At 40.9% G+C, this 25,950-nt stretch overlaps 1 protein-coding gene across 1 annotated transcript in view; it reads right to left on the bottom strand.

The window, feature by feature from the left end:
• The window catches only part of LOC140715509 (uncharacterized), a 449,684-nt gene that overhangs the window by 416,577 nt on the left and 7,157 nt on the right, over positions 1–25,950 (bottom strand). The window contains exon 2 of the mRNA XM_073027850.1: positions 12,192–12,306. Coding sequence (XP_072883951.1) covers positions 12,192–12,264 — 73 coding nt within the window. The 5' untranslated portion in view covers positions 12,265–12,306. The remainder of the gene's footprint in view (positions 1–12,191; positions 12,307–25,950) is intronic.

Below are 25,950 nucleotides of genomic sequence, written 5' to 3'. Positions count from 1 at the left end.
ACCATGCCAGAGCCAATGATTTTTGAACATAATTTCTAATGGCACCACAACCACTAGTGCTACCTCATTCAGAACCCTAGGATGCAGTTCAACTGGTCTGGGTGACTTATGTACCTTTAGGTCTTTCAGCTTTTTGAGCACCATCTCTCTTATAATAGTAATTGCACCCACTTCTCTTCCTTCAGACACTACAACATCATGCATACTGCTAGTGTCCTCCACAGAGAATACTGATGAAAAATAAAGCAACACACACAAAATGCTGGTGGAACGCAGCAGGCCAGGCAGCATCTATAGCAAGAAGTACAGTTGACATTTCGGGCCGAGACCCTTCGTCAGGACTAACTGAAAGAAGAGATAGTAAGAGATTTGAAAGTGGGAGGGGGAGGGGGAGATCTGAAATGATAGGAGAAGACAGGAGGGGGAGGGATGAAGCTAAGAGCTGGAAAGTTGAATGGCAATAGGGATACACAGCTGGAGAAGGGAAAGGATCATGGGACAGGAGGCCTAGGGAGAAAGAAAGGGGGAGGGAAAGATGTGCTGGGTGGTGGGATCCCATTGGAGATAGCGGAAGTTACAGAGAATTGTATGTTGGATCCAGAGGCTAGTGGGGTGGTAGGCGAGGACAGGGGGGACCCTATCCCAAGTAGGGTGGCGGGAGGATGGGGTGAGAGCAGATGTGCGTAAAATGGGAGAGATGCGCTTGAGAGCAGAGTTGATGGTGGTGGAAGGGAAGCCCCTATCTTTAAAAAAAGGAAGACATCTCCTTCATCCTGGAATGAAAAGCCTCATCCTGACAGCAGATGCGGTGGAGACGGAGGAATTGCAAGAAGGAGATGGCATTTTTGCAAGAGACAGGGTGGGAAGAGGAATAGTCCAGGTAGCTGTGAGAGTCCGTAGACTTATAGTAGATATCAGTAGATAAGCCGTCTCCAGAGATAGAGACGAAAGATCAAGAAAAGGGAGGGAGATGTCGGAAATGGACCAGGTAAATTTGAGGGCAGGGTGAAATTTGGAGGCAAAGTTAATGAAGTCAACGAGCTCAGCATACTCTGATGAAAAATACTCATTTAGTTCATCAGCCATCTCCTTGTCCCCCATTATTATTTCTCCTGCCTTATTTTCTAGTGGTCCTATATCCACTCTTATTTCTCTTTTATTTTTAACCTACTTGAAAGAAACTTTTACTATCCCCTTTAATATTAATTGCTAGTTTCCTCCGATATAGCGTGTAACCTTGGACATTCAGCTCCCAACTACAACCATCCTTCAGCCACGATTCAGTGATGGCCACAACATCATACCTGGCAATCTGTAATATTGCAACAAGATTATCCACCTTATTTCTTATACTACGCACATTTAGATACAATACCTTGACTACTGTATTTGCTATCCTTTCTGATTCTGCATCCCTAATGATTTGACACTCGGCCAGTTGGCTGCAACTAAGACCCATCACCTGCCTGCCCTTCCTGACAGTCTGACCGCACACTATCTTTACTTTTTTACCATCCGTCCTATCCTAAGTCCTTCACTCTGGTTCCCACCGCCCCGCCAAGTTGGTTTAAACCCTCTCCAACAGCTCGAACAAACATGCCCATGAGAATATTGGTCCCCCTTGGGTTCAGGTGTAACCCATCACTCTTGAACAGGTCATACCTTCCCCCAGAAGAGATCCCAATCATCCAAGAACCTGAAGCCCTCCCCCCTGCACCAGCTTCTCAGCCATGCATTTATCTGCCAAATCATCCTTTTTCTGCCCTCACTGGCGCGTGGTACAGGCAGCAATCCAGAAATTACTACCCAGGAGGTCCTGTTTCTCACCTTTATAACTAGCTCTCTAAATTCTCTTTTCAAGATCTCATTGCTTTTCCTTCCTATGTCATTGGTACCAATATGTACCAAGACATTTGGATGCTCCCCCTCCCTCTCCAAAATGTTGTTGATGTGATCCAAGACATCCCTGACCCTGGCACCAGGGAGGCAACATACCATTCGGGTATCCTGTTTGCGTCCACAGAATCTCCTGTCTGGTCCCCTCACTATCGAGTCCCCTATCACTACCGCTCCCCTCTCTCTCTTTCCCTTCTGCACCATGGACCCACGCTCGGTGCCTGGAATCCGGTCACCATGGCATTCTCCCGGGAAGTCACCCCCCGAACCAACAAAAGCATCAAAATCCGTATATTTGTTTTTGGAGGGAATGGCCACAGGGGTGCTCTACTCTAACTGCTCATTTCCATTTCTCCTGACAGTCACCCCAGCTACTCGCCTCCTGTAACTTCGGGGTGACTACTTCCTTGCAACTATGATCAATTATATCCTCGCTCTCCTGTACAAGCCAAAGATCATCCAGTTGCTGCTCTAGATCCCTAACACGGTCTTCAAGGAGCTGCAACTGGATGCACTTCACACATACTTAGTTCCCTGGGAGACTCTGGGTCTCCCAAGACTCCAACATTCAGCACCAAGAACACACCACAGCCATTTAAATGGTATAGTAAGAGAGGAAAAAAAAGGTAAAAAGGAACCATAACAGATGCTTTACACAAAGCCGAAGCCTCCTTTGAGCCAAAGCCTGTCACTTCTACTCTCACCACTGGCCTACTTGCAACAATGGCTGCTCTGCTTATCCCTTCTGTACTTTTGTTTAGTTCGCAAAGCTCTGTTGACATCGCTGATATGCCATGTACAATGGAGAAATGCCCTCGAAGCTCCCTTTTTTAAATAACCACTGCCAACATGCAAGAAGTGCCTTCGAGACAGGTGACAAATGGGAGGCACTATCTATATAGTGGAATATCTAAGCTCTCAAAGCAATGCACTGCAAATGCTGAAATGAAAGCAGAATTGTCTCAGTAGTGGTCTAATCTGATTACATACAGGATTTCCATTTATTCCAATTGCTATATCCTACAATAGACAATAGGTGCAGGAGTAGGCCATTCGGCCCTTTGAGCCAGCACCGCCATTCAATGTGATCATATCTGATCATCCACAATCAGTACCCCGTTCCTGCCTTCTCCCCATATCCCTTGACTCCGCTATCTTTAACAGCTCTATCTAACTCCTTCTTGAAAGCATCCAGAGAATTAGCCTCCACTGCCTTCTGAGGCAGAGCATTCCATAGATCCACAACTCTCTGGGTGAAAAAGTTTTTCATGAACTCCGTTCTAAATAGCCTACCCCTTATTCTTAAATTGTGGCTTCTGGTTCTAAACTCTCCCAACATCGGGAATATGTTTCCTGCCTCTAGCGTGTCCAATGCCTTCAAGCCCAGTCGCTCCAATCAATCAGCATATGACAGTCCCGCCATCCCGGGACTCATCCTCGTGAACCTACACTGCACTCCCTCCATAGCAAGAATGTCCTTCATCAAATTTGGAGACTAAAACTGAACACAATACTCCAGGCGTGGTCTCACCAGGGCCCTGTACAACTGCAGAGGACCTCTTTGCTCCTATACTCAACTCCCCTTGTTACAAAGGCCAACATGCCATTAGCTTTCTTCACTGCCTGCTGTACCTACATGCTTACTTTCAATGACCGATGAACAAGGACACCTAGATCTCGTTCTCGTTGTACTTCCCCTTTTCCTAACTTGACACCATCTGCCTTCCTGTTCTTGCTACCAAAGTGGATAACCTCACATTTATCCACATTAAACGGCATCTGCCATGCATCTGCCCACTCACACAACCTGTCCAAGTCACCCCGCATTCTCCTAACATCCTCCTCATATTTCACACTGCCACCCAGCTTTGTGTCATCTGCAAATTTGCTAATGTTATTTTTAATCCCTTCATCTAAATCATTAATGTATATTGTAAATATCTGTGTTTTAAATTTATCACAATTGTTCTGCAGGAAGTCACTATGCCTCAATGTTTGATAGGATGATGTATTATGCCAAAATGCTGTCCAGTAGATAACTAATTATAAGCTACATTAATTAGCTATGCCTAATTTCATAGGATTAATGAAAATCCTGTGTTCAAATTGGAACCACAAAATTATGCAAATATAGTGCCTATAAAAAGTATTCACCCCCACAGAGGTTTACATGTTTTATTGTTTTACAACATTGAATGACAGTGGATTTAGTTTTTTTGACATAGATCAACAGAAAAAGAGCCTTTTGTGTCAAAGTGAAAACAAATCTCTACAAAATGACCTAAATTAATTACAAATATAAAACACAAAATAATGGATTGTACAAGTATTCACCTTTAATATGACAAACCAAATCATCACTGGTGCAGTCAATTGATTTTAGAAGTCACACAATTAGTTAAATTGAGATCACTGTGTGCAGTCAAGGCTTTTTCAATTAATTGTAGTAAAAATACACCTCTACCTGGAAGATCCAACTGCCGGTGAGTCAGTATCCTGGCAAAAACTACACCATTAAGTCAAAAGAGTACTCCAAGCAACTCCACGAAAAGGTTATTGAAAAGCACAAGTCAAGGAGATGGATACAAGAAAATTTCCAAGTCACTGAATATTTCCAAGTCAATCTTCGAGAAATGGAAAGAAATTGCATAGCTGCAAATCTGCCTAGAGCAGGCCATCCTCAAAAAAGGAGTGACCATACAAGGGGACTAGGGAGGGAGGACACAAAGAGACCTATGACAACTCTGGAGGAGTTACAAGCTTCAGTGGCTCAGTTGGGAGAGAGTGCGCATACAACAACTGTTGCCTGAGTGCTTCACCAGTCACAGCTTTATGGGAGAATGGCAAAGAGAGAACCTAATTCTTAGCTAGAGTTTGTCAGAAGGCATGTGGGAGTAAGCTGGAAGAAGGTTCTATGGTCTGATTAAACCAAAATTGATTTGGCCATCAGAATAAATGCTATGTTTGGCAAAAGCCAAACACCACACATCATCAAATACACACCATCCCTACTGTGAAGCATGAAGGTAGCTGCATCATGCCGTTGGGGTATTTCACTGTAGCAGGCCCTAGAAGGCTTGTGAAAGTTGAGGGCAAAATGAATGCAGCAAAATACAGAGAAATCCTGGAGGAAAACCTGATGCAGACTGCAAGAGAGCTGTGACTTAGGATAAGATTTGTTTTCCAGCAAGACAATGACCCCAAGTATAAAGCCAAAGCTACACAGGAATGGCTTAAAAACAACAAAGTTAATGCCCTGGAGTGGCCAAGTCAGAGTCCAGACCTCAATCCAATTGAGAATTTGTGGCTGGACTTGGAAAAGGGCTATTCACTCATGATACCCATGCAATCTGACAGAGCTTGAGCAGTTTTGTAAAGAATAGGGGAAAATTGCAGTGTCCAGATCTGCAAAGCTGATAGAGACCTCTCAAAACAAACTCAAGCTGTAATTGCTGCCAAAGGTGAACCACTAAATACTGACTTGAAGGGGGAGAGTAATTATGTAATCAATTATTTTGTAATAGTAATTGTCATATAAACAGACTAATTTGTAGAAATTTGCTTTCACTTTGACACGGAAGTCTTTTCCTGTTGATCAATATTAAAAAAGGCAAATTAACTCCACTGTGATTCAATATTGTAAAACAATAAAACATGAAAACTTCCAAGAGGGGTGAATACTTTTTATAGGCACTGTATTTTGACACCACGTCTAGTGTGAGCTAATAATAGCTGTGGCCATAGGTGATACTGATCAATCAAACATACAGTTTATCATGTGTTACCAATTTCTGACTTTTTGTCCTTAATCCTGTGACCTTTCATGAGCTATAAAATAGAAATGTGAGTTGCTACAAGCTCCGTGATCTTTTGTCACATTTCTCTGCAAGTTCTAATACTGAAGTTATTTTATGGTTAAAAGTTAGGAGATAATTTAGATAATTGATCTAGAGAAGACAAAACTTTTCCTCTGACTTTTGCTTTCTCTTTCTATTGAATTGAATTGACTTCATTTGTGCATCCTTCATATACATGAGTACAAATCTTTACTTCTCTGTCTAAATGTGCAATTTATAGTAATTTACAACAAATCTTTGTTAAACAGGATAGTGAATGTAACATAGAAATACAGTTGCATCAGCATGAATTAAGTAGTCTAATGGCCTGGTGGAAGATGATGTCCAGGAGCCTGTTGGTCCTGGCTTTTATGCTGTGGTACCATTTCCCAGATGGAACAGTTTGTGGTTGGGATGACTCGAGTCCCCAATGATCCTTCAGGCCCTTTTTACACACCTCTCTTTGTAAATGTCTGGAATAGTGGGAAGTTCACATCTACAGATGTGCTGGGCTGTCTGCACCACTCTCTGCAGAGTCCTGAGATTGAGGGAAATACAGTTCCCATACCAGGCAGTCATACAGCCAGTCAGGATGCTCTCAATTGTGCCCCTTTAGAAAGTTCTTAGAATTTGGGGGCCCACACCAGACTTCTTCAACCATCTGAGGTGAAAGAGGTGCCTTTTTCACCACACAGCCAGTATGTCCGGACCACGTGAGATTCTTGGTGATACTGAGGAAGTAAAGCTGTTCACCCTCTCAACCCCAGATGAACTGATGTCAATCGGGGTTAGTCTGCCTCCATTCCTCCTGTAGTCCACAACTAGCTCCTTTGTTTTTGCGACATTGAGGGAGAGGTTGTTTTCTTAACACCACTGTGTCAGGGTGATGACTTCTTCTCTGTAGGCTGACTCATTATTATTTGAGATTAGACCAGTGTAAACTGCTGGATAAAGGAACAGGTGTGTATGTCATACATTTCCAGGTATGACAACATGGCAATGGATTTATCAACTATTTCATATTAGTCACACCTTTCTGTTGACAGAAACTTTTGTTTGAAAGTATTGCTTGGGTACAAATTCAAATACTGTTTTGCAGCAATGTGTGGGCAACAAAAAAATTATACCTTAACTACAAAGTAACATAAAAAAAAAGGATGCATCATTATCCATTATTAATTAAATAAAGATTTATTTTCCCCAGAAGGATCTATGAGAGAATGTTTAATAACTGCAACAGAGAAATTCATAGTTTTCATATGGATCACACATGAAAATTGGTTCCCCTCATGTGGAAAGATTCAATTCTTACATTTGTTTCAAAATAAGCAATGACTGCATAAAAGCTCTTTTGTGTGCCCAAAACAATCTATTAGATGGCCACTAAAATCAAAATTTAGAACATAATGTAGTGAAATTTGCTACAATACAAAGACTGTTAAATCAGCCAGTTGAGGAAGACATGAAGAGCTTTACAGCTGAATGGACAATATTTGTCAGACTGAACATAATGTGGGGAAATGCAAGTTTATTCACTTTAGTGAGAATATTATAAAAGCTAAGTATTATTTAAACGGAGAAAGATTACAGAATGCTTCTTCACATAGATCTGAATGTCCTTGTACATACATTAAATATATTATAAATTGGGAAGGCAAATATAATTTTGACCTTTATTGACCATAAGACCATAAGATATAGGAGCTGAGTAGGCCATTCGGCCTACCGAGTCTGCTCTACCATTCAATCATGGGCTGATCCAAATCTTCTAGTCATCTCCACTCCCCTGCCTTCTCCCCATACCCTTTGATGCCCTGGTTAATCAAGAACTTACCTATCTCTGCTTTAATGCATTCAATGACTTGGGCTCCACAGCCGCCTGTGGCAACAAATTCCAAAGATATACCACCCTCTGGTGAAAGTAATTTCTCCGCATCTCTGTTCGAAATGGACGACCTTCAATCCAAAGTCATGCCCTCTTGACCTAGATTCCCCTACCATGAGAAATAACTTTACCATCTCTGATCTGTTCAGGCCTTTTAACATTCAGAATGTTCCTATGAGATACCCCCTCATTCTCCTGAGCTCCAGGGAATACAACCCAAGAGCTATCAGACATCCCTCATACGGTAACCCTATAATTCCTGGAATCATTCTCGTGAATCTTCTCTGAACCCTCTCCAATATCAGTATAACCTTTCTAAAATAAGGAGCTCAAAACTGCACACAATACTCCAAGTGTGGCCTCGCAAGTGCCTTATACAGCCTCAGCAGCATATCCCTGTTCTTCCATTCTATACCTCTAGAAATTCATGCTGACATTGTATTCGCCTTCTTCTCCACCGACTCAACTTACAGGTTAACCTTTAGAGTATCCTGCACAAGTCCCTTTGCATCTCCGCATTTTGAATTCTCTCCGCACCTAAATAATAGTCTGCCTGTTTATTTCTTCCACCAAAATGCGTGACCATATACTTTCCAACACTGTATTTCATTTGCCACTTCTTTGTCCATTCCACTAAACTATCTAAGTCTCTCTGTTTCTCCAACACTATCCGCTTCTCCACCTATCTTTGTATCATCGGCAAATTTAGCCACAAATCCATTAATCCCATAGTCCAAATTATTGACATACATCGTAAAAAGTAGCTGTCCGAACACCAACCCCTGTGGAACTCCACTGATAACCGGCAGCCAGCCAGAAAAGGATCCCTTTATTCCCACTTTCTCTTTTCTGCCGACCAGCCAATGCTCCACCCATACTAGTAACTCTCCTGTAATTCCATGGGCTCCTACCTTGCTAAGGAGCCTCAAATGGGGCACCTTGTCAAAGGCCTTCTGAAAATCCAAGTACACCACATCTACTGCATCTCCTCTGTCTACCCTGTAATGTCCTCAAAAAATTGTAGGAGGTTAGTCAGGCAGGATTTTCCTTTCCATGCTGGCTTTGGCCGATCTTGAAATGTGCCTCCAAGGTACCTCGTAATCTCATCCCTAACAATCAATTCCAACAACTTCCCAACTACCGATGTCAGGCTAACAGGTCTATAGTTTCCTTTCTGCTGCCTCCCACCCTTCTTAAATAGTGGAGTAACATTTGCAATGTTCCACTCATCCGGTACAATGCCAGAATCTATTGATTCTTGAAAGATCATTGTTAATACCTCCGCAATCTCTCCAGCTACTTCCTTCAGAACCCGAGGGTGCATTCCATCAAGTCCAGGAGATTTTTCCACCCTCAGACCATTAAGATTCCTGAGCACCTTCTCAGTCATAATTTTCAGTGCACATACTTCACTTCCCTGACACTCTTGAATGTCTGGTATACTGCAGATGTCTACCACTGTGAAGACTGATGCAAAATACATATTCAGTTCCTCTGCCATCTCTGCATCTCTCAATACAATATCTCCAGTGTCATTTTTTATTGGTCCTTCCTAATGACCTTCCTAGTTTCCTTCTGCAATTTTTTTTTTTAAAAAGCTTTCCAATTCTCTATCTTCCCACTAGCTTTGGCTTCCTTGTATACCCTTTCTTTTGCTTTTACTTCACTTGTCAGCCACAGTAGTGTACTTCTTCCGTTCGAAAATTTCTTCCTATTTGGAATATATCTGTCTTGCACTTTCTTCATTTTTCGCAAAAACTTCAGCCATTGTTGCTCTGCTGTTCTTCCTGCTAGTGTCCCTTTCCAGTTAACTTTGGCCAGTTCCGCTCTCATGCCATTGTAATTTCCTTTATACCAATGAAATCCTAATATATTGGAATTTTCTTAACTCAACGCATAGAAACTCTGCATCTTCTAAGTCATCCTTTTCTAATGATTTAATATTATGTCTTATACACAGGGCCACACCACTCCCTGTCTTTCTGATACTCTGCATCTCCTTGGACGTTCAGCTCCCAATGGCAGCCATCCTTTAGCCAAGTTTCAGAGATGGCCACAACATCATACTTGCCAATCTATAGCTGAATTTCAAGTCATCCATTTTATTTCTTATGCTGCGTGCATCCAAATATAATCCTTTCAGTCCAGTATTTGTTGCTTTTTGTTTTAACTGCACATGCCTTTATTGCCCTGCAAATCATCCCACTGGCTGTGATTATGCCTCATCTCCTGCCTGTCCTTTCTATCATCTCTGTTGCATGCCATCTTTGATTTATTTCTTTTTTCCCCTTCCTCAGCCCTATCACTCCAGTTCCCTTCCCCCTACCAAATTAGTTTAAACCCTCCCTAATGGCTCTATTGAACCTGCTTCATAGGATATTTGACTCCTTTGGGTTCAGGTGTAACCCATCCTTTTTGTACAGGTCGTACCTCCCCCAGAAGAGGCCACAATGATCCAAGAACACGAAGTCCTGCCCCCTACACCAGTCTCTCAGCCATGCATTAATATGCAATGGTTTAGAGAATAAAAGGAGGTAAATGTTACTACAAATTTCAGGACATTAGTTGGACATTGCATACAGTTTTAGTCTTTTTACTTCAGAAGGGCTGTACTCACATTGGAGGCACTTCAGGGAAGGTACATTTAAGTTTATTGTTGGGGTGAAGAGACTGATTGTGAATCGTTGAACAAGATAGGCTGAGACACATTAGGGTTAAAAGCAGAAAGTAAGCAGAAAAGATTACCTTTTTTGAAATTTATTGAGTGCACTTGACAGGCTAGATGCTAAGAATCTCTTCCCCCCGCCCCACCAATTGGGTAATCTAGAAATGGGAGCATAGCTGCAGACAGATAAGGCAAGATGGCAAGATTCTTTCTCTCACAGGTCACAGTTCTTTAGAGGTAGTAAAAGAAGACATTAGAGCTGTGTTCTTTAAGACCCTTGTAAAATGGTCAGGAACATGGTTGTAGAGAAGAGCAGACATGAGGCAAGAGTGGATGGAGTAAGAAAGATCAGAGTCTTGAATCAAGAGTGAAGGAAGGGGGCAAGGATTCAAGGGCTAATTGAGCATAGGTGTTTGGATCCTACACCTTCAGTTGGGTAGGGAAGGACTGAGAGTTGGTATCTTGATTAGGGCAAAACTGGAGCCTCTACTTTGAGAAGTGATAAGATGGGGAGCACAATGCCCTGTGAATCAGGCCCAACTCAAATACAATATCATATCAGTGACGTGGACAAATAAGTGAAGGGAATATAGGATATCAAGACCTTCATCTAGGGCTCTGTTGGATCCAGAATTAACAAATCAGGGTCTAAGTTTCAGAGCACTATGGATCAGAGGGTGGGAAATTAAGCAAATAGAAGATTTGGGACTGAACTCCATGAAATCACTGTCAGAATCAGAACTAGTTTTATTATCAACAGTATGTGAAATTTGTTAACTTAGCAGCAGCAGTTCAATGCAATACATAATCTAGCAGAGAGAGAAAAAAAATAATAAATAAAATAAAACATAATAATAAACAAGTAAATCAATTACGTATATTAAATAGATTTAAAAGAATGTGCAAAAACAGAAATACTGTATATTTAAAACAGTGAGGTAGTGTCCAAAGCTTCAATGTCCATTTAGGAATTGGATGGCAGAGGGTAAGAAGCTGTTCCTGAATTGCTGAGTGTGTGCCTTCAGGCTTCTGTATCTCCTCCCTGATGATAACAGTGAGCAAAGGGCATACTCTGGGTGCTGGAGGTGCTTAATAATGGACACTGCCTTTCTCAGACACCGCTCCCTAAAGATGTCCTGGGTATTTTGTAGGCTAGTGTCCAAGATAGAGCTGATTAGATTTACAACCTTCTGCAGCTTTTTTCAGTCCTGTGCAGTAGCCCCTCCATACCAGACAGTGATATGGAAGGAAATCAATAGATAGTTACAGTTGACTGCTGACTGTTGAGATCTAGTGTCTGAAAGTGCTTAATGGTCACTGTTGGGACAATGTGTGGGAAATTGACATCATTTTGTATACATGATATGGAAATCAATTCAGGTGTATAAGAAGATTCATTTTTGAGAAGTTGCTGCCATATTTCTTACTGATGCAAGAAAATATGTGTTGTGTTTCACTATTATATAAATTGATTTTGATAACAAAATATTGAAAAAGAGCAGCTTTAAACTTCTATAAAATAATTATACTTCAAAAACAACAAAATTATTTTGTTTTTCTTATTTTTGAATGGATAAGTTGGATAATTGAATGGTTGGTTTTGAATGGATAATGGAAAGATATTTTTGAGTTGGCCAATTTTTCTTCTCATATTTTATTCATATGCCATTTAACTGATTACTAACACCTGTATTCTGAAGCTTACAGAAGTGAAATTTATAACTTGATAACATTGGTAAATTGGTTTATTATTGTCACATGTACCAAAACTTGTCTTGCATACTGTTCCCACAGATGAATTTGGTGTATTTAAGTAGAACATGATAATACATAAATGAAGAATAAAGTGTTACAGTTACAGAAAAGTACAATGCAGGTAAACAGCAAGGCACAATGTCATTTTCCTTACCTGGTGAGATTGCCCCAAGTATAGCACTAGACTCTGATGACGCATTTTTCTGAGGTTTTGTCTTTAATGCCATTGTGAGAGAAGGAGCAGTCACTTAAGTGTGAGCTAATTGTAACTATATGGATGAAATACACAGAATATGAATTGTATTACACGTTCTCACAATTAATTCCTTTTTTAAAAATCAGTCCCAGACATGCCCAGAACTGTACACAATCACTTTCTACATTAACCCCTTCTTATTCATTATAAGATTAAACGTGTCACCGCTCATTGTGAAGACCATATGATAAAGAAAAACCTTTGATCCCAAATAGTTCATGGTCAGTCCACAATTTTATTAAATGTACTATTGTAATTTGTTGCAATCTTTTTCATTTTTGCCTATTTCCCTCACCAGACCCACATTTTGCTTGTACAGCATCCGCAAATTTAGAATTTCTGTCTAAAGCTCAAACATCTAAAATGCATAGATTATAAATAACAGAAGTTTGCACAATTATAACAATATACCCATTTAACAGTTACAGCACAGAAACAGGCCATCTCGGCCCTTCTAGTCCGTGCTGAACGCTTAGTCTCACCTAGTCCCACTGACCCGCACTCAGCCCATAATCCTCCATTCCTTTCCTGTTCATATATCTATCCAATTTTACTCTAAATGACAGTATCGAACCTGCCTCTACCACTTCTACTGGAAGCTCTTTCCACACAGCTACCATTCTCTGAGTAAAGAAATTCCCCCTCATGTTACCCCTAAACTTTTCTCTCCTAAGTCTCAACTCATGTCCTCTTGTTTGAATCTCCCCTACTCTCAATGGAAAAAGCCTATCAACGTCAACTCTATCTATCCCCCTCATAATTTTAAATACCTCTGTCAAGTCCCACCCTCAACCTTCTACGCTCCAAAGAATAAAGACCTAACTTGTTCAACCTTTCCCTGTAACTTAGGTGCTGTAACCCAGGTAACATTCTAGTAAAGCGAGTCTGTGGTGGCCAGTGCTATCATGTTTGCTGTTGTGTGCTGGGGCAGCAGACTGAGGGTAGCAGACACCAACAGAATCAACAAACTCATTCGTAAGGCCAGTGCTGTTGTGGGGGTGGACCTGGACTCTCTGAAGGTGGTGTCTGAAAAGAGGATGCTGTCCAAGTTGCATGCCATCTTGGACAATGTCTCCCATCCACTCCATAATGTACTGGTCAGGCACAGGAGTACATTCAGCAAGAGACTCATTCCACCAAGGTGCAACACTGAGCATCATAGGAAGTCATTCCTGCCTGTGGCCATCAAACTTTACAACTCCTCCCTCAGAGTGTCAGACACCCTGAGCCAATAGGCTGGTCCTGGACTAATTTCCACTTCACATTATTTAGTTATTATTATTTAATTATTTATGGTTTTATATTGCTATATTTCTACACTATTCTTGGTTGGTGCGACTGTAATGAAACCCAATTTCCCTCGGGATCAATAAAGTATGTCTGTCTGTCTATTTTGTTGACATCTTTCCTATAATTCGGTGACCAGAACACAATACTCCAAATTCGGCCTTACCAATGCCTTGTACAATTTTAACATTACATCCCAACTCCTATAGTCAATGCTCTGATTTTTAAAGGCCAACATACCAAAAGCTTTCTTCACCACCCTATCCACATGAGATTCCACCTTCAGAGAACTATGCACCATTATTCCTAGATCACTCTGTTCTACTGCATTCTTCAATGCCCTACCATTTACCATGTATGTCCTATTTGGATTATTCCTACCAAAATGTAGCACCTCACACTTATCAGCATTAAACTCCATCTGCCATCGTTCAGCCCACTCTTCTAATTGGCCTAAATCTCTCTGCAAGCTTTGAAAACCTACTTCATTATCCACAATGCCACCTACCTTAGTATCAACTGCATACTTACTAATCCATTTTACCACCCCATCATCCAGATCATTACTGTATATGACAAACAACATTGGACCCAGTACAGATCCCTGAGGCACACCACTAGACACCGGCCTCCAACCTGACAAACAGTTATCCACCACTACTCTCTGTCATCTCCCGTCCAGCCACTGTTGAATCCATTTTACTGCTTCAATATTAATACCTAACGATTGAACCTTCCTAACTAACCTTCCGTGCGTAACCTTGTCAAAGGCCTTACTGAAGTCCATATAAACAACAGCCACTGCTTTACCCTTGTCAACTTTCCTCGTAACCTCTTCAAAAAATTCAATAAGATTCGTCAAACATGACCTTCCACGCACAAATCCATGTTGATGGTTCCTAATCAGACCCTGTCTATCCGGATAATTATATATACCATCTCTAAGAATACATTCCATTAATTTACCCACCATTGATGTCAAACTGATAGGCCGATAGTTGCTAGGTTTACTCTTAGAACCCTTTTTAAACAATGGAACCACATGAGCAATACGCTAATCCTCCAGCACCATCCCCATTTCTAATGACATTTGAAATATTTCTGTGAGAGCCCCTGCTATTTCTACACTAACTTCCCTCAAGGTCCTAGGGAATATCCTGTCAGGACCCGGAGATTTATCCACTTTTATATTCCTTAAAAGTGCCAGTACTTCTTCCTCTTTAATCATCATAGTTTCCATAACTTCCCTACTTGTTTCCCTCACCTTACACAATTCAATGTCCTTCTCCTTAGTGAATACCGAAGAAAAGAAATTGTTCAAAATCTCCCCCATCTCTTTTGGCTCCACACATAGCTGTCCACTCTGATTCTCTAAGGGACCAATTTTATCCCTCACTATCCTTTTGCTATTAATATAACTGTAGAAACCCTTTGGATTTATTTTCACCTTACTTGCCAAAGCAACCTCGTATTTTCTTTTAGCTTTTCTAATTTCTTTCTTAAGATTCTTCTTACATTCTTTATATTCCTCAAGCACCTCATTTACTCCATGCTGCCTACATTTATTGTAGATATCTCTCTTTTTGCTAACCAAGTTTCAAATATCCCTTGAAAACCATGGCTCTCTCAAACTTTTAACCTTTCCTTTCAACCTAACAGGAACATAAAGATTCTGTACCCTCAAAATTTCACCTTTAAATGACCTCCATTTCTCTATTACATCCTTCCCATGAAACAAACTGTCCCAATCCACTCCTTCTAAATCCTTTCGCATCTCCTTAAAGTTAGCCTTTCTCCAATCAAAAATCTCAACCCTGGGTCCAGTCCTATCCTTCTCCATAATTATATTGACACTAATAGCATTGTGATCACTGGACCCGAAGTGCTCCCCAACACATACCTCCGTCACCTGACCTATCTCATTCCCTAACAGAAGATCCAACACTGCCCCTTCTCTAGTTGGTACCTCTATGTATTGCTGCAAAAAACTATCCTGCACACATTTTACAAACTCCAAACCATCCATCCCTTTTACAGTATGGGCTTCCCAGACTATGTGTGGAAAATTATCATCTCCCACAATTACAACCCTGTGCTTACTACAAACATCTGCTATCTCCTTGCAAATCTGCTCCTCCAATTCTCGCTCCCCATTAGGTGGTCTATAATACACCCCTATAAGTGTTACACCTTTCCCATTCCTCAATTCCACCCAAATAGCCTCCCTAAACGAGCCCACTAATCTGTCCTGCCAGAGCACCGTTGTAATATTTTCTCTGACAAGCAATGCAACACCTCCACCTCTTGTCGCTCGGATTCTATCACACCTGAAGCAATGAAATCCAGCAATATCTAGTTGCTAATCACACCCCTCCTGCAACCATGTTTCACTAATAGCTACAACATCATATTTCCAGGTATCAATCCATGCTCTAAGCTCATCCACCTTTCTTACAATGCTCCTAGCATTAAGATAAATGCATTTAAGAAATTCTCCACCTCTTCCTCCCTGTTTATCTCTAGCGGTACAAAGAACTTTTCTGCCTTCTTTTTCTTCCTTCTCCCATACATCTGTTCCTACACTCTGGTTCCCCTCCCCCCTTGTATCTAGTTTAAATCCACTGGAACCTCTCTAGCAAGCCTACCTGCAAGAATATTTGTCCCCCTCCAGTTCAGATGTAAACCGTCCTGCCGGAACAGGTCCCACCTTCCCTGGAAAACTGCCCAATTATCTATAAATCTGAAGCCCTCCCTCCTGCACCATGCCTTCAGTCACGTGTTGATCTGCACTATCTTTCTATTTCTAAACCCACCTGCACGTGGCACTGGTAGCAATCCTGTGATTGCTATCCTGGAGGATCTGTCTTTAACTTGGCACCTAGCTCCCTAAACTCACCTTTTAGGACCTCCTCACTCTTCCTACCCATGTCATTGGTCCCTACATGGACCACAACATCCGGCTGCTCACTCTCCCTCTTGAGAATACTGAGAACTCGAGCCGAGATATCGCGGATCCTGGTACCAGGGAGGCAACAGACCATCCAGGATTCTCGCTCTCTTCCACAGAACCTCCTATCTGTCCCCCTAACTATCGAATCCCCTATCACTACTGCTCTCCTCTTTTCCCTCCTTGCTTCTAAGCTGAGGGTCCAGTCTCAGTGCCAGAGATGCAACCACTGCAACTTGTCCCTGGTAGGTGGTCCCCACCAACAGTATCCAAAACTGTATACTTATTGTTGATGGGAACGGCCACAGGGGTGCTCTGTTCTTCATGTCTATTCCCCTTCCCTCTCCTGACAGTCACCCAAATACCTTTATCCTCCCCACTCTCTTTTTGGCTCCATCTTTCTCCTTTTGTTTTGTCTGCCTCCATTGATCATCTACCTGTCCTTTTTTCCAACTCCACCCATCTCCCCTAACTGGTTCAATCTGCCCATCATCCAATACCCCCCACCCTTCAATTCACCAATCACCTCTGACCTCTGTCTCACCACTTGCCCTCTGCACTTTATGTTTGACATGTTCCCCTTCTAGTCTCAGTCCTGATGCAGGATTTTGACCAGAATCATTGACAATTCCTTTTCCCTTCATAGATGTTGCTCTACCTGCTACGTTCCTCCAGCAGACTGCTTGGTGCATATATTCCCATTGTATTCATTAATGTGATTCCTGAGGTCATGTTAACGACAAATCAGAAAGTACATGTAAACAGAAACAAAAACTGCCTTTCTTGATACTCATACCACATGATGCCTTGAAGAAACACCTAAATTTAGGGGCCTGAGCTGGTGACCAGTGAAAAGCCCATTAAGGTGCAACTTTGAATGCCTGTCTATTGATGCAAAGCTTAATCTCAAAAATGTATGAAAGTAATCTATACACATGTATAAAATTTGAGTGCATTTTCTTGACAATAAAATGTATTAATATATCTGGGTTTTAGAGTTAGTACTGATGCCCCTAAATACAGCCACCTGGTAATCCTGAACTTATTTATCTATACTGTTTTGTAATTGCAATACCAAGTCATCACTGCTGTATATTGTCAGAGGACACCCATTAAAAAAAAACAGTATGTAGGATCTTATGCTAGTTCATAAGAAAGCAAACTGCTATTGTACCACATTGGTTTTTTGTAAGATCTTGCTCTGGACGACCTGGATGATGCAATAAACAATATACACTACATTTCAAAAATAATTGATTAGCATACATAAGATAGAAAAGGCACCTTGTTTTTCTAAAGCAGCAAAAGCATAGAGAGACATTGGCAGTCCAAGGCAAAGTGCCACCTTCTAGAAACTGCGTCCTGGAATACTCTCAAATGCATGGTACTACTTTCTCACAAATGCTTTTCATCTTGTTTAATTGGGTTTCCTTTCACTTTATTTTTGCTCTCAATTCCCTGTCAGCTATGCTTGCTTCATGTTGTACCAAAAGCTGAGAAATATTTAAAATTCATAAATACTTATCAAGTTTTTCTCCTTCCAGTGTCACATTTTTTTAATATTTGTTACCAGCCAGATGTTCCACATCCCTATTAGTCCAGATGCTAATACAAATCCAAAGCTATGATGAGAGCTTATGTCAATTACCAAAATAAATTTGACACTGCTGAATTTTACAATCACTTCAATGCTTGTAAACATATCAACCTCACTTTGAACACAAATTTTCATGGATCCACTAAATTAGGATAATCATTACGTTTAGTTTTATTCCTTTTAACAAATCTAGACATTCTGCATTAATTATTTTCATCTATATTCACACTAAAAAGTGGTTATTTAAACCCAGCTCTTCAGTAAGGTAGCTCAACAATAATAATTTATAATAATTCACTATTTTGTTGCTTGATTTCTCTCTTAAATCAAACTGTAATCATTGTATCCGTTTTTTTCTAATATACTTTTTCAAATTTTTTTTCTCATCTAGATTATATTCTTACATCTACTGTCACTTCACCACCCTCAGCTTAGTTGTTCCTCCTAAATCCATACTAGTTTTCATTAAAAACAACATTACTCTATAAAATCTCAGAAGTCAAAGCCACATCACCTATCTTCTTTAGGTACTATCCTTGCTCTCAAGGAGCTAAAAAAAGATATCTGCTAAAGCTCCCGCTTTCTATGTTGTTCAAGAATTCCCAAATGTACGCAGTCAGGCCTCCAGTTCCTTAATAACACTTCCTCTTCGAATATCTATCTTCACTAAACACTCCCTGCTCTCCCAGTCATCTTATTTATGGGATCAGGAAACCTCTCTTGCGAAAACTGAAGTGAAGAACCCATTTAAAAATGCATCCATGCCCTGATCCTCTACGACTAATCTGCCAGTCTTATCCTTTAGAGTTCCGAAGTGTTCTCTAATCCTCAGCCTTCTGTGAATATAACTGAAAACTTCTTATTCCCCTTGATAAACCACTGCAATTTTTCTTTCTAATTTCTTATTTTCTTTCCTGATTTCTCTATAAGTAATCCCTAGATGCTGTTTACGTTACAGCCCTTTTTTCCCTACTTCCTGGTACCTTGCATTGTTGAAAACATATTTGCCTATTTCTTTGTACTGCCCTTTATCTCCCAACTCAGCCACTTCAGCAAAGATCTGACTATTATTCTACAGCTTTGCAATAGTACAAATTTTGTTTGAATTTACCTGACATTCTTTAAAGCACCATTCCAATTTACTTGTCTTCACTGTTTGTGTTAGTGTACTGTTTAAAGCTATTGTAGTCAGTGCTGGCTGTCCTTATCATTCAAATGCTGAAGGCTGCACTCCCAGTTATTACCAGCTTCAGGAATGTTTATAATTCAAACTTGCCTATTGTAGTTGAGCAACTTATTTTGGCTTTCAGACAAGACCTTACAAAAAAAAGGTGAAAGAACAGACACATTACACTCCATCTGAATTAATTCTGAATTGTTGCAGTTATAGGACCTCTGGTCATTTAATGATATTGCAGTCAATATTGTCCCTGCCTACAGTTAAGGCTCAGTATAAAGCTGAAGGCACCTGCAGGGAAGATAACATAGTCTTATAATGTTTTTATTATCATTTGCATTCATACATAATGAATCAGACTTTTGGAACAGTAATATCAAACATATGATTGCTATTTAGAGCCTGGCTACCTGATCTGAACTTAACAGAACTTGAAAATATATGTCAGGTTTACTTTGGGCTGGGTATTAAAAGAATTAAATGTCTTCAGGTTAGGGTTGGAGCAAACTTTATAAGCAAACACAGCAAGGCTCAAGTCCTATGCGATATGACAGAGCTCGCAGAAATAGGCAGGAAAATGCAGATAGAAAATGAAAGGATCCTACCATTTTGCCACATTTGGATCGAGCTGAGTATCAAAAAATTAAAGGCCTCTGGTAGACTTTGATTAACCAAAGATGACCAAAGGTGCTTGGTCTCTGACCCCAGGAAAAAGGTCTGATGGCAAATTGGACATCAGAAATCATAGCAGGTCCATTCTTCTGTTCAGTCAGCTGCATAGGTCAATCATGATTTAATTGAATGGTGGTGCAAACTTGACAGGCCTGGTGCTGAATCCTGCTCCTATTTCTTCTGTCCGTATGTATCGGGTTAATTGCAATAGAGATCACATCTCTACTGAGATTGATGGGAAGGAATCGTTGCAAGGGACAAAATGTAAATAGTATTTAATTCAGAATTTTATTCTTTTAGTTTATGAAAGAGGTTTTATATTTGTGTTTATAATTACTTCATTTCATCTGGGAGTACGCACATGTATGGCTGAATGACACTAAACTGAACTTGAACTTATTAGGTAACTTAATGGCCTGTCTTAACTGTAACTCCGCACTCCTTAGTAATTTGTGTCTCTTGCTCAAACAGATCAATAGTATGTTGGAATCATTGTATTAATGGCAGTTGGGTTTGAGTTTGGAAAAAAATATTACTCCGGCTAAATCAGCTTAGCACTGGCTGTGGTCAGTTTGTAATCCAATGGGATTTCAATTTCAATAAACATTTAATTTTAAGAGTTATTTCCATAGCTATGGGTCATTTATTTATTTCAATCCATTATAAAGTTTGGATTCTGAGTGACCAAGAAAATCAATAGCACTCTAGACTTCTGACTCCTGTACAACACCCCTCTTTCACTTGTTTTGCCTTAGACACGTCTCCATCCTAAGCATTATTGGCATCAGAGATGCTAAATCAATGGTTTTAATGTGTTCATAGATTGAGAATATCTTGCCAATATTCCCCCATCTGTCACTTTCTCCATGTAACAAGTAAAATTCATCCATGTAAAGGGCCTGTAAAAAGCAGCCTCAGGTGGGATGAGAAATTGCTGGACACAGCTGACAATTTGAGAAACCAGAGAAAACTACTGCCAGAGCAGACGCAAGTACAAAATACTGGAGGAACTCGGCAGGCCAAACAGCATCTACAGGAATTAATAAATAGTCAATGTTTTGGGCTAAGACCCTTTCATGGTCATAAGACTCAGAGGGTGGCAGAGATCACGGGGGTGGGGGGGGTGTAGTCAGTGAGAAAGGTCTCACTGAACTTCTGTCCATCTTATTTATGAGGGAGGTTTTACTTTTTCCACTATGAATGTCAATGCAGCCGGTAAAATGAAGCTGTGTAAACAGTGCAGAATTATGCTATCATTCATTAAATAACATGTGAGTGTTCTCATTCTTGGCAATGTGGTGGGACAGAGATATCTTGGGTACAAGTCCATACATTGCCACGCAAGGTGATAGGGCGGTTAAGAAGGTGTAGGTTGAGTAGGCCTGCGTTAGTTGGGGGAAATCAAGTTCAAGAGCCGCTGGGTATTGTTGCAGCTCTATAAAACCCTGGTTAGACCATACCTGGAATATTGTGTTCATTTCTGGTCGTCACATTTTAGGAAGAATGTGGACGCTTTTGAGAGGGTACAGAAGATAATTACCAGAATGCTACCTGAATTAGAGAACAAGTTTTAAGAGGAAAGACAGAGCAAGCTAGAGCTTTTCTCTTTGGAGTGAAGGTGGACGATAGGTGCCTTGATCAAAGCGTAAAAGATGCAAAGAAGTTACCATATCTAGAAAGAAAGTTCATGGAAAACTGAAAGGGTTGAAGTAGATATGTCACCTGAGCCAGATGGTGTACACCCAGAGTTCTGAAAGAGATCATGGAGGCATTAGTAATGATCATTCAAGAATCACCAGGTTCTGGAATGGTTCCAAAGACTGGAAAATTGTAAATGTCATTCCAAACTTCAAGAAAGGAGAGAGGCAGAAGAAAGGAAACTATAGACCAGTTGAGCTGACCTCAGTGGTTGGGAAGATGTTGGAGTCGATTATTAAAGGATGAGGTCTCAAGGTACTTGATGGCAAATATAAAATAGGCCATAGTTCGCATAGCTTTCTCAGTTGAAAATCTTGCCTGATAATTTGTTGGAATTCTTTGAAAAATAACAAGGATAGACAATGGAGAATTGGTTGATGTTGTATACTTGGATTTTCAGAAGGCCTTTGAAAAGGTACCACACACGAGTCTACTTGAATTGAAATGAACTGAACTGAACTGCCTTTATTAAATACATCCTTAATATATATGAGGAGCAAATATATTTATGTTATGTCTCTGTCTAAATGTGCATTTTATAGTAATTTATAATGAATAGTATGTACAAAACAGGACAGTCAATATAACATAGAAATATAATAGAAACAAAGAAAACGAACACCACAATACAACACTTCAGCCCACAATGCTGTGCCAAACATGTACTTATTTTAGAAATTACCTAGGGTTACCCATAGCCCTCTATTTTTCTAAGCTCCGTGTACCTCTCCAGGAGTCTTTTAAAAGACCCTATCGTATCCGCCTCCGTCACCGGCAGCCCATTCCATGCACTCACCACTCTCTGAGTAAAAAACTTAACCGACATCTCCTCTGTACCTACTCCCCAGCACCTTAAACCTGTGTCCTCTTGTGGCAACCATTTCAGCCTTGGGAAAAAGCCTCTGACTATCCACACGAACAATGCCTCTCATCCTCCATCACTCCAAGGAAAAAAGGCCAAGTTCACTCAACCTGTTTTCATAAAGCATGCTCCCCAATCCAGACAACATCCTTGTAAATCTCCTCTGCACCCTTTCTATGGTTTCCACATCCTTCCTGTAGTGAGACGACCAGAACTGAGCACAGTACTCCAAGTGGGGTCTGACCAGGGTCCTATATAGCTGCTGTGTTTACAAAGGAACATGAACTTACACTTTTTTGACACCACTGCTGAACCAAATAAGACCTGGTACAAATTCAACAACTACATTCATTGGAGGAAAACATTCATGAGGGAGGTAGGTAAGTTTCGAGAAATTTACACTATTTGATCTAATCCAATTAATTTGAGTGGAAATAAACTTAGATTTCAATTGTTTTATTGTTTACGTGTTCCTGTAAAATTTCTTAAAAGTTGTTGGTAAGACCTCCAGTCAGAAATCAAAAGGTTGAGCATAGTTTGACTAGTGTCCTGAGCTGCGTATATTTCAATGTCAGAAGGATCGTAGGAAAGGTGGATGGGCTCAGGACATGGACTAACACCTGGAATTAAAACTTGATTGCAGGAGAGGCAGCACTGGCAACTCAATATTCTGGGGTTCCGTTGTTTTAGACATGATGGAGCGGAAAGGATTAAAAGGAGTGGGGTGGCGTTACAAATCAGGGAAAATCTCACGGCAGTGCTCTGACAGGACAAACTGGAGAACTTGACTAGTGAAGCGTTATGGGTGGAACTGAGAAATAAGACAGGTATGACCACAATAATGGGGTTATATTACAAAGCACCCTACATTCCTAGGGATTTACAGGAACAAACCTATCGCAGTGGCAAATGAGGAACTTACTGTTCCTCACTTCGAGGTACAAAGTGATCGTAGACTGTTGCAAGGAACAGAAGGCTGCATTTGACAAGGGTCCACATGGTAGGCTTATTCAGAAAGTCAGAAGGCATGGGATCCAGGGATGTTTGGCCAGGTGGATTCAGAATTGGCTTACCTGAAGAAAGCAGAGGGTCGTGGTGGAGGGAGTACATTTGGATTGGAGGGTTGTGACTAGTGGTGTCCCACGACGATCTGTTCTCGGACCTCTACTTTTCGTGATTTTTATTAATGACCTGGATGTGGGGGTAGAAGGGTGGGTTGGCAAGTTTGCAGACAACACAAAGGTTGGTGGTGTTGTGACTAGTGTAGAGGATTGTCGAAGATTGCAGAGAGACATTGATAGGATGCAGAAGTGGGCTGAGAAGTGGCAGATAGAGTTCAACCTGGAGAAGTGTGAGGTGGTACACTTTGGAAGGACAAACTCCAAGGCAGAGTACAAAGTAAGTGGCAGGATACTTGGTAGTGTGGAGGAGCAGAGAGATCTGGGGGTACATGTCCACAGATCCCTGAAAGTTGCTTCACAGGTAGTTAGGGTAATTAAGAAAGCTTATGGGGTGTTAGCATTCATAAGTCGAGGGATAGAGTTTAAGAGTCATGAGGTAATCATACAGCTCTATAAAACTCCGGTTAGTCCACACTTGGGAGTACTGTGTCCCGTTCTGGTCGCCTCACTATAGGAAGGGTGTGGAAGCATTGGAAAGGGTACAGAGGAGATTTACCAGGATGCTGCCTGTTTTAGAGAGTATGCATTATGATCAGAGATTAAGGGAGCTAGGGCTTTACTCTTTGGAAAGAAGGAGGATGAGAGGAGACATGATAGTGGTATACAAAATATTCAGAGGAATAGATAGAGTGGACAGCCTGAACCTCGTCCCCAGGGCACCACTGCTCGATACAAGAGAACATGGTTTTAAGGTAAGGGGTGGGAATTTCAAAGGGGATATTAGAGGAAGTTTTTTTTTTAAAAATCAGAGAGTAGTAGGTGCGTGGAATGCACTGCCTGAGTCAGTGGTGGAGGCAGATACACTAGTGAAATTTAAGAGACCACTAGACAGGTATATGGAGGAAGTTAAGGTGGGGGGTTATATAGGAGGCAGGGTTTAAGTGTCGGCACAACATTGTGGGCTAAAGGGCCTGTACTGTGCAGTACTGTTCTATGTTCTATAATAGATGATTTTAACTTCCCATGTATTGACTGGGAATCCCATACTGTAGAAGGTCTAGATGGGATAGAGTTTGTCAAATGTGTTCAGGAAAATTTCCTTCATCAGTAAGTCAGCTTGATATTAGATCAGCTACTAGGGAATGAAAAAGGGCAGGTGAGAGAAGTCTGAGAGAACACTTTGCATCCTGTAACCAAAATGAGATTAGTTTCAAAGTAAATATGCAAAAAGATAGATCTGGTCTGCAGATTGAGATTCTAAATTGGAGAAAGGCCAATTTTGATGTGATAAGAAATGGTCTGGCAAGTGTGAATTGGGACAAGCTGTTTTCTGGCAAAGGTGTACTTGGAAAGTAGGAGGCCTTCAAAACTGAAATTCTGAGAGAACAAAGTTCATATGTGCCTGTCAGAATAAAAGGTAAACATAACAAGGGTAGCGAACCTTGGTTTTCAAGAGATATTGAGGCCCTGGTTAAGAGAGAAAAGGAGATGCATAGCAGGGACAGGCAAACAGGAACAAATGAGGCGCTTATGGAGTGCAAGAAATGCAACAGAACACTTAAGAAATAAATCAATAAGGCTAAATAAGACTAGATAGAGGTACTTAGAATTATGAGGGTGATAGAGTTGACACAGATAGGCTTTTTACAATGAGAGTAGGGGAGATTCAAACAAGAGGACATAAGTTGAGAGTTAAGGGGCAAAAGTTCAGGGGTAACACGAGGGGGAACTTCTTTACTCAGAGAGTGGTAGCTGTGTAGAATAAGCTTCCAGTAGAAGTGGTAGAGGCAGGTTCAATTTTGTCATTTAAATTAAATTGGATAGGTATATGTACAGGAAAGGAATGGAGGGTTATGGGCTGAGTGCAGGTAGGTGGGACTAGGTGAGAGTAAGCGTTTGGCATGGACTAGAAGGGCCGAGATGGCCTGTTTCCGTCCTGTTATGGTTATATGGTTATGGTTATAAAAGAAGGCATGAAGCTGTTCTAGTAGACAAGGTGAAGGAGAATCCCAAGAGATTCTACAGATATGTTAAAAGAAAAAGGATTGTAAGGGACAAAATTTGGTCTCTGGAAGACCAGAATGATAATCCATGTGTGGAGCCAAAACAGATGAGGGAAATCTTAAATTAATTCTTTGCATCTGTATTTACTCAAGAGACAGATATAGATTCTATGGAAGTGAGGAAAAGTAGCGTCAACTTCATGGACACTGTACAGATTTCAGAGGAGAAGGGGTTTGCTATCCTGAGGCAAATCAGGATGGATAAATCCCCGGAGCCTGATAAGGTGTTCCCT

The sequence above is a fragment of the Hemitrygon akajei genome, chromosome 23 (assembly GCF_048418815.1).
Source record: "Hemitrygon akajei chromosome 23, sHemAka1.3, whole genome shotgun sequence".
Lineage (NCBI taxonomy): Eukaryota > Metazoa > Chordata > Chondrichthyes > Myliobatiformes > Dasyatidae > Hemitrygon > Hemitrygon akajei.
The sequence above is the reverse complement of the archived record's forward strand: the minus strand, read 5'-3'. Positions and strand labels throughout refer to the sequence as shown.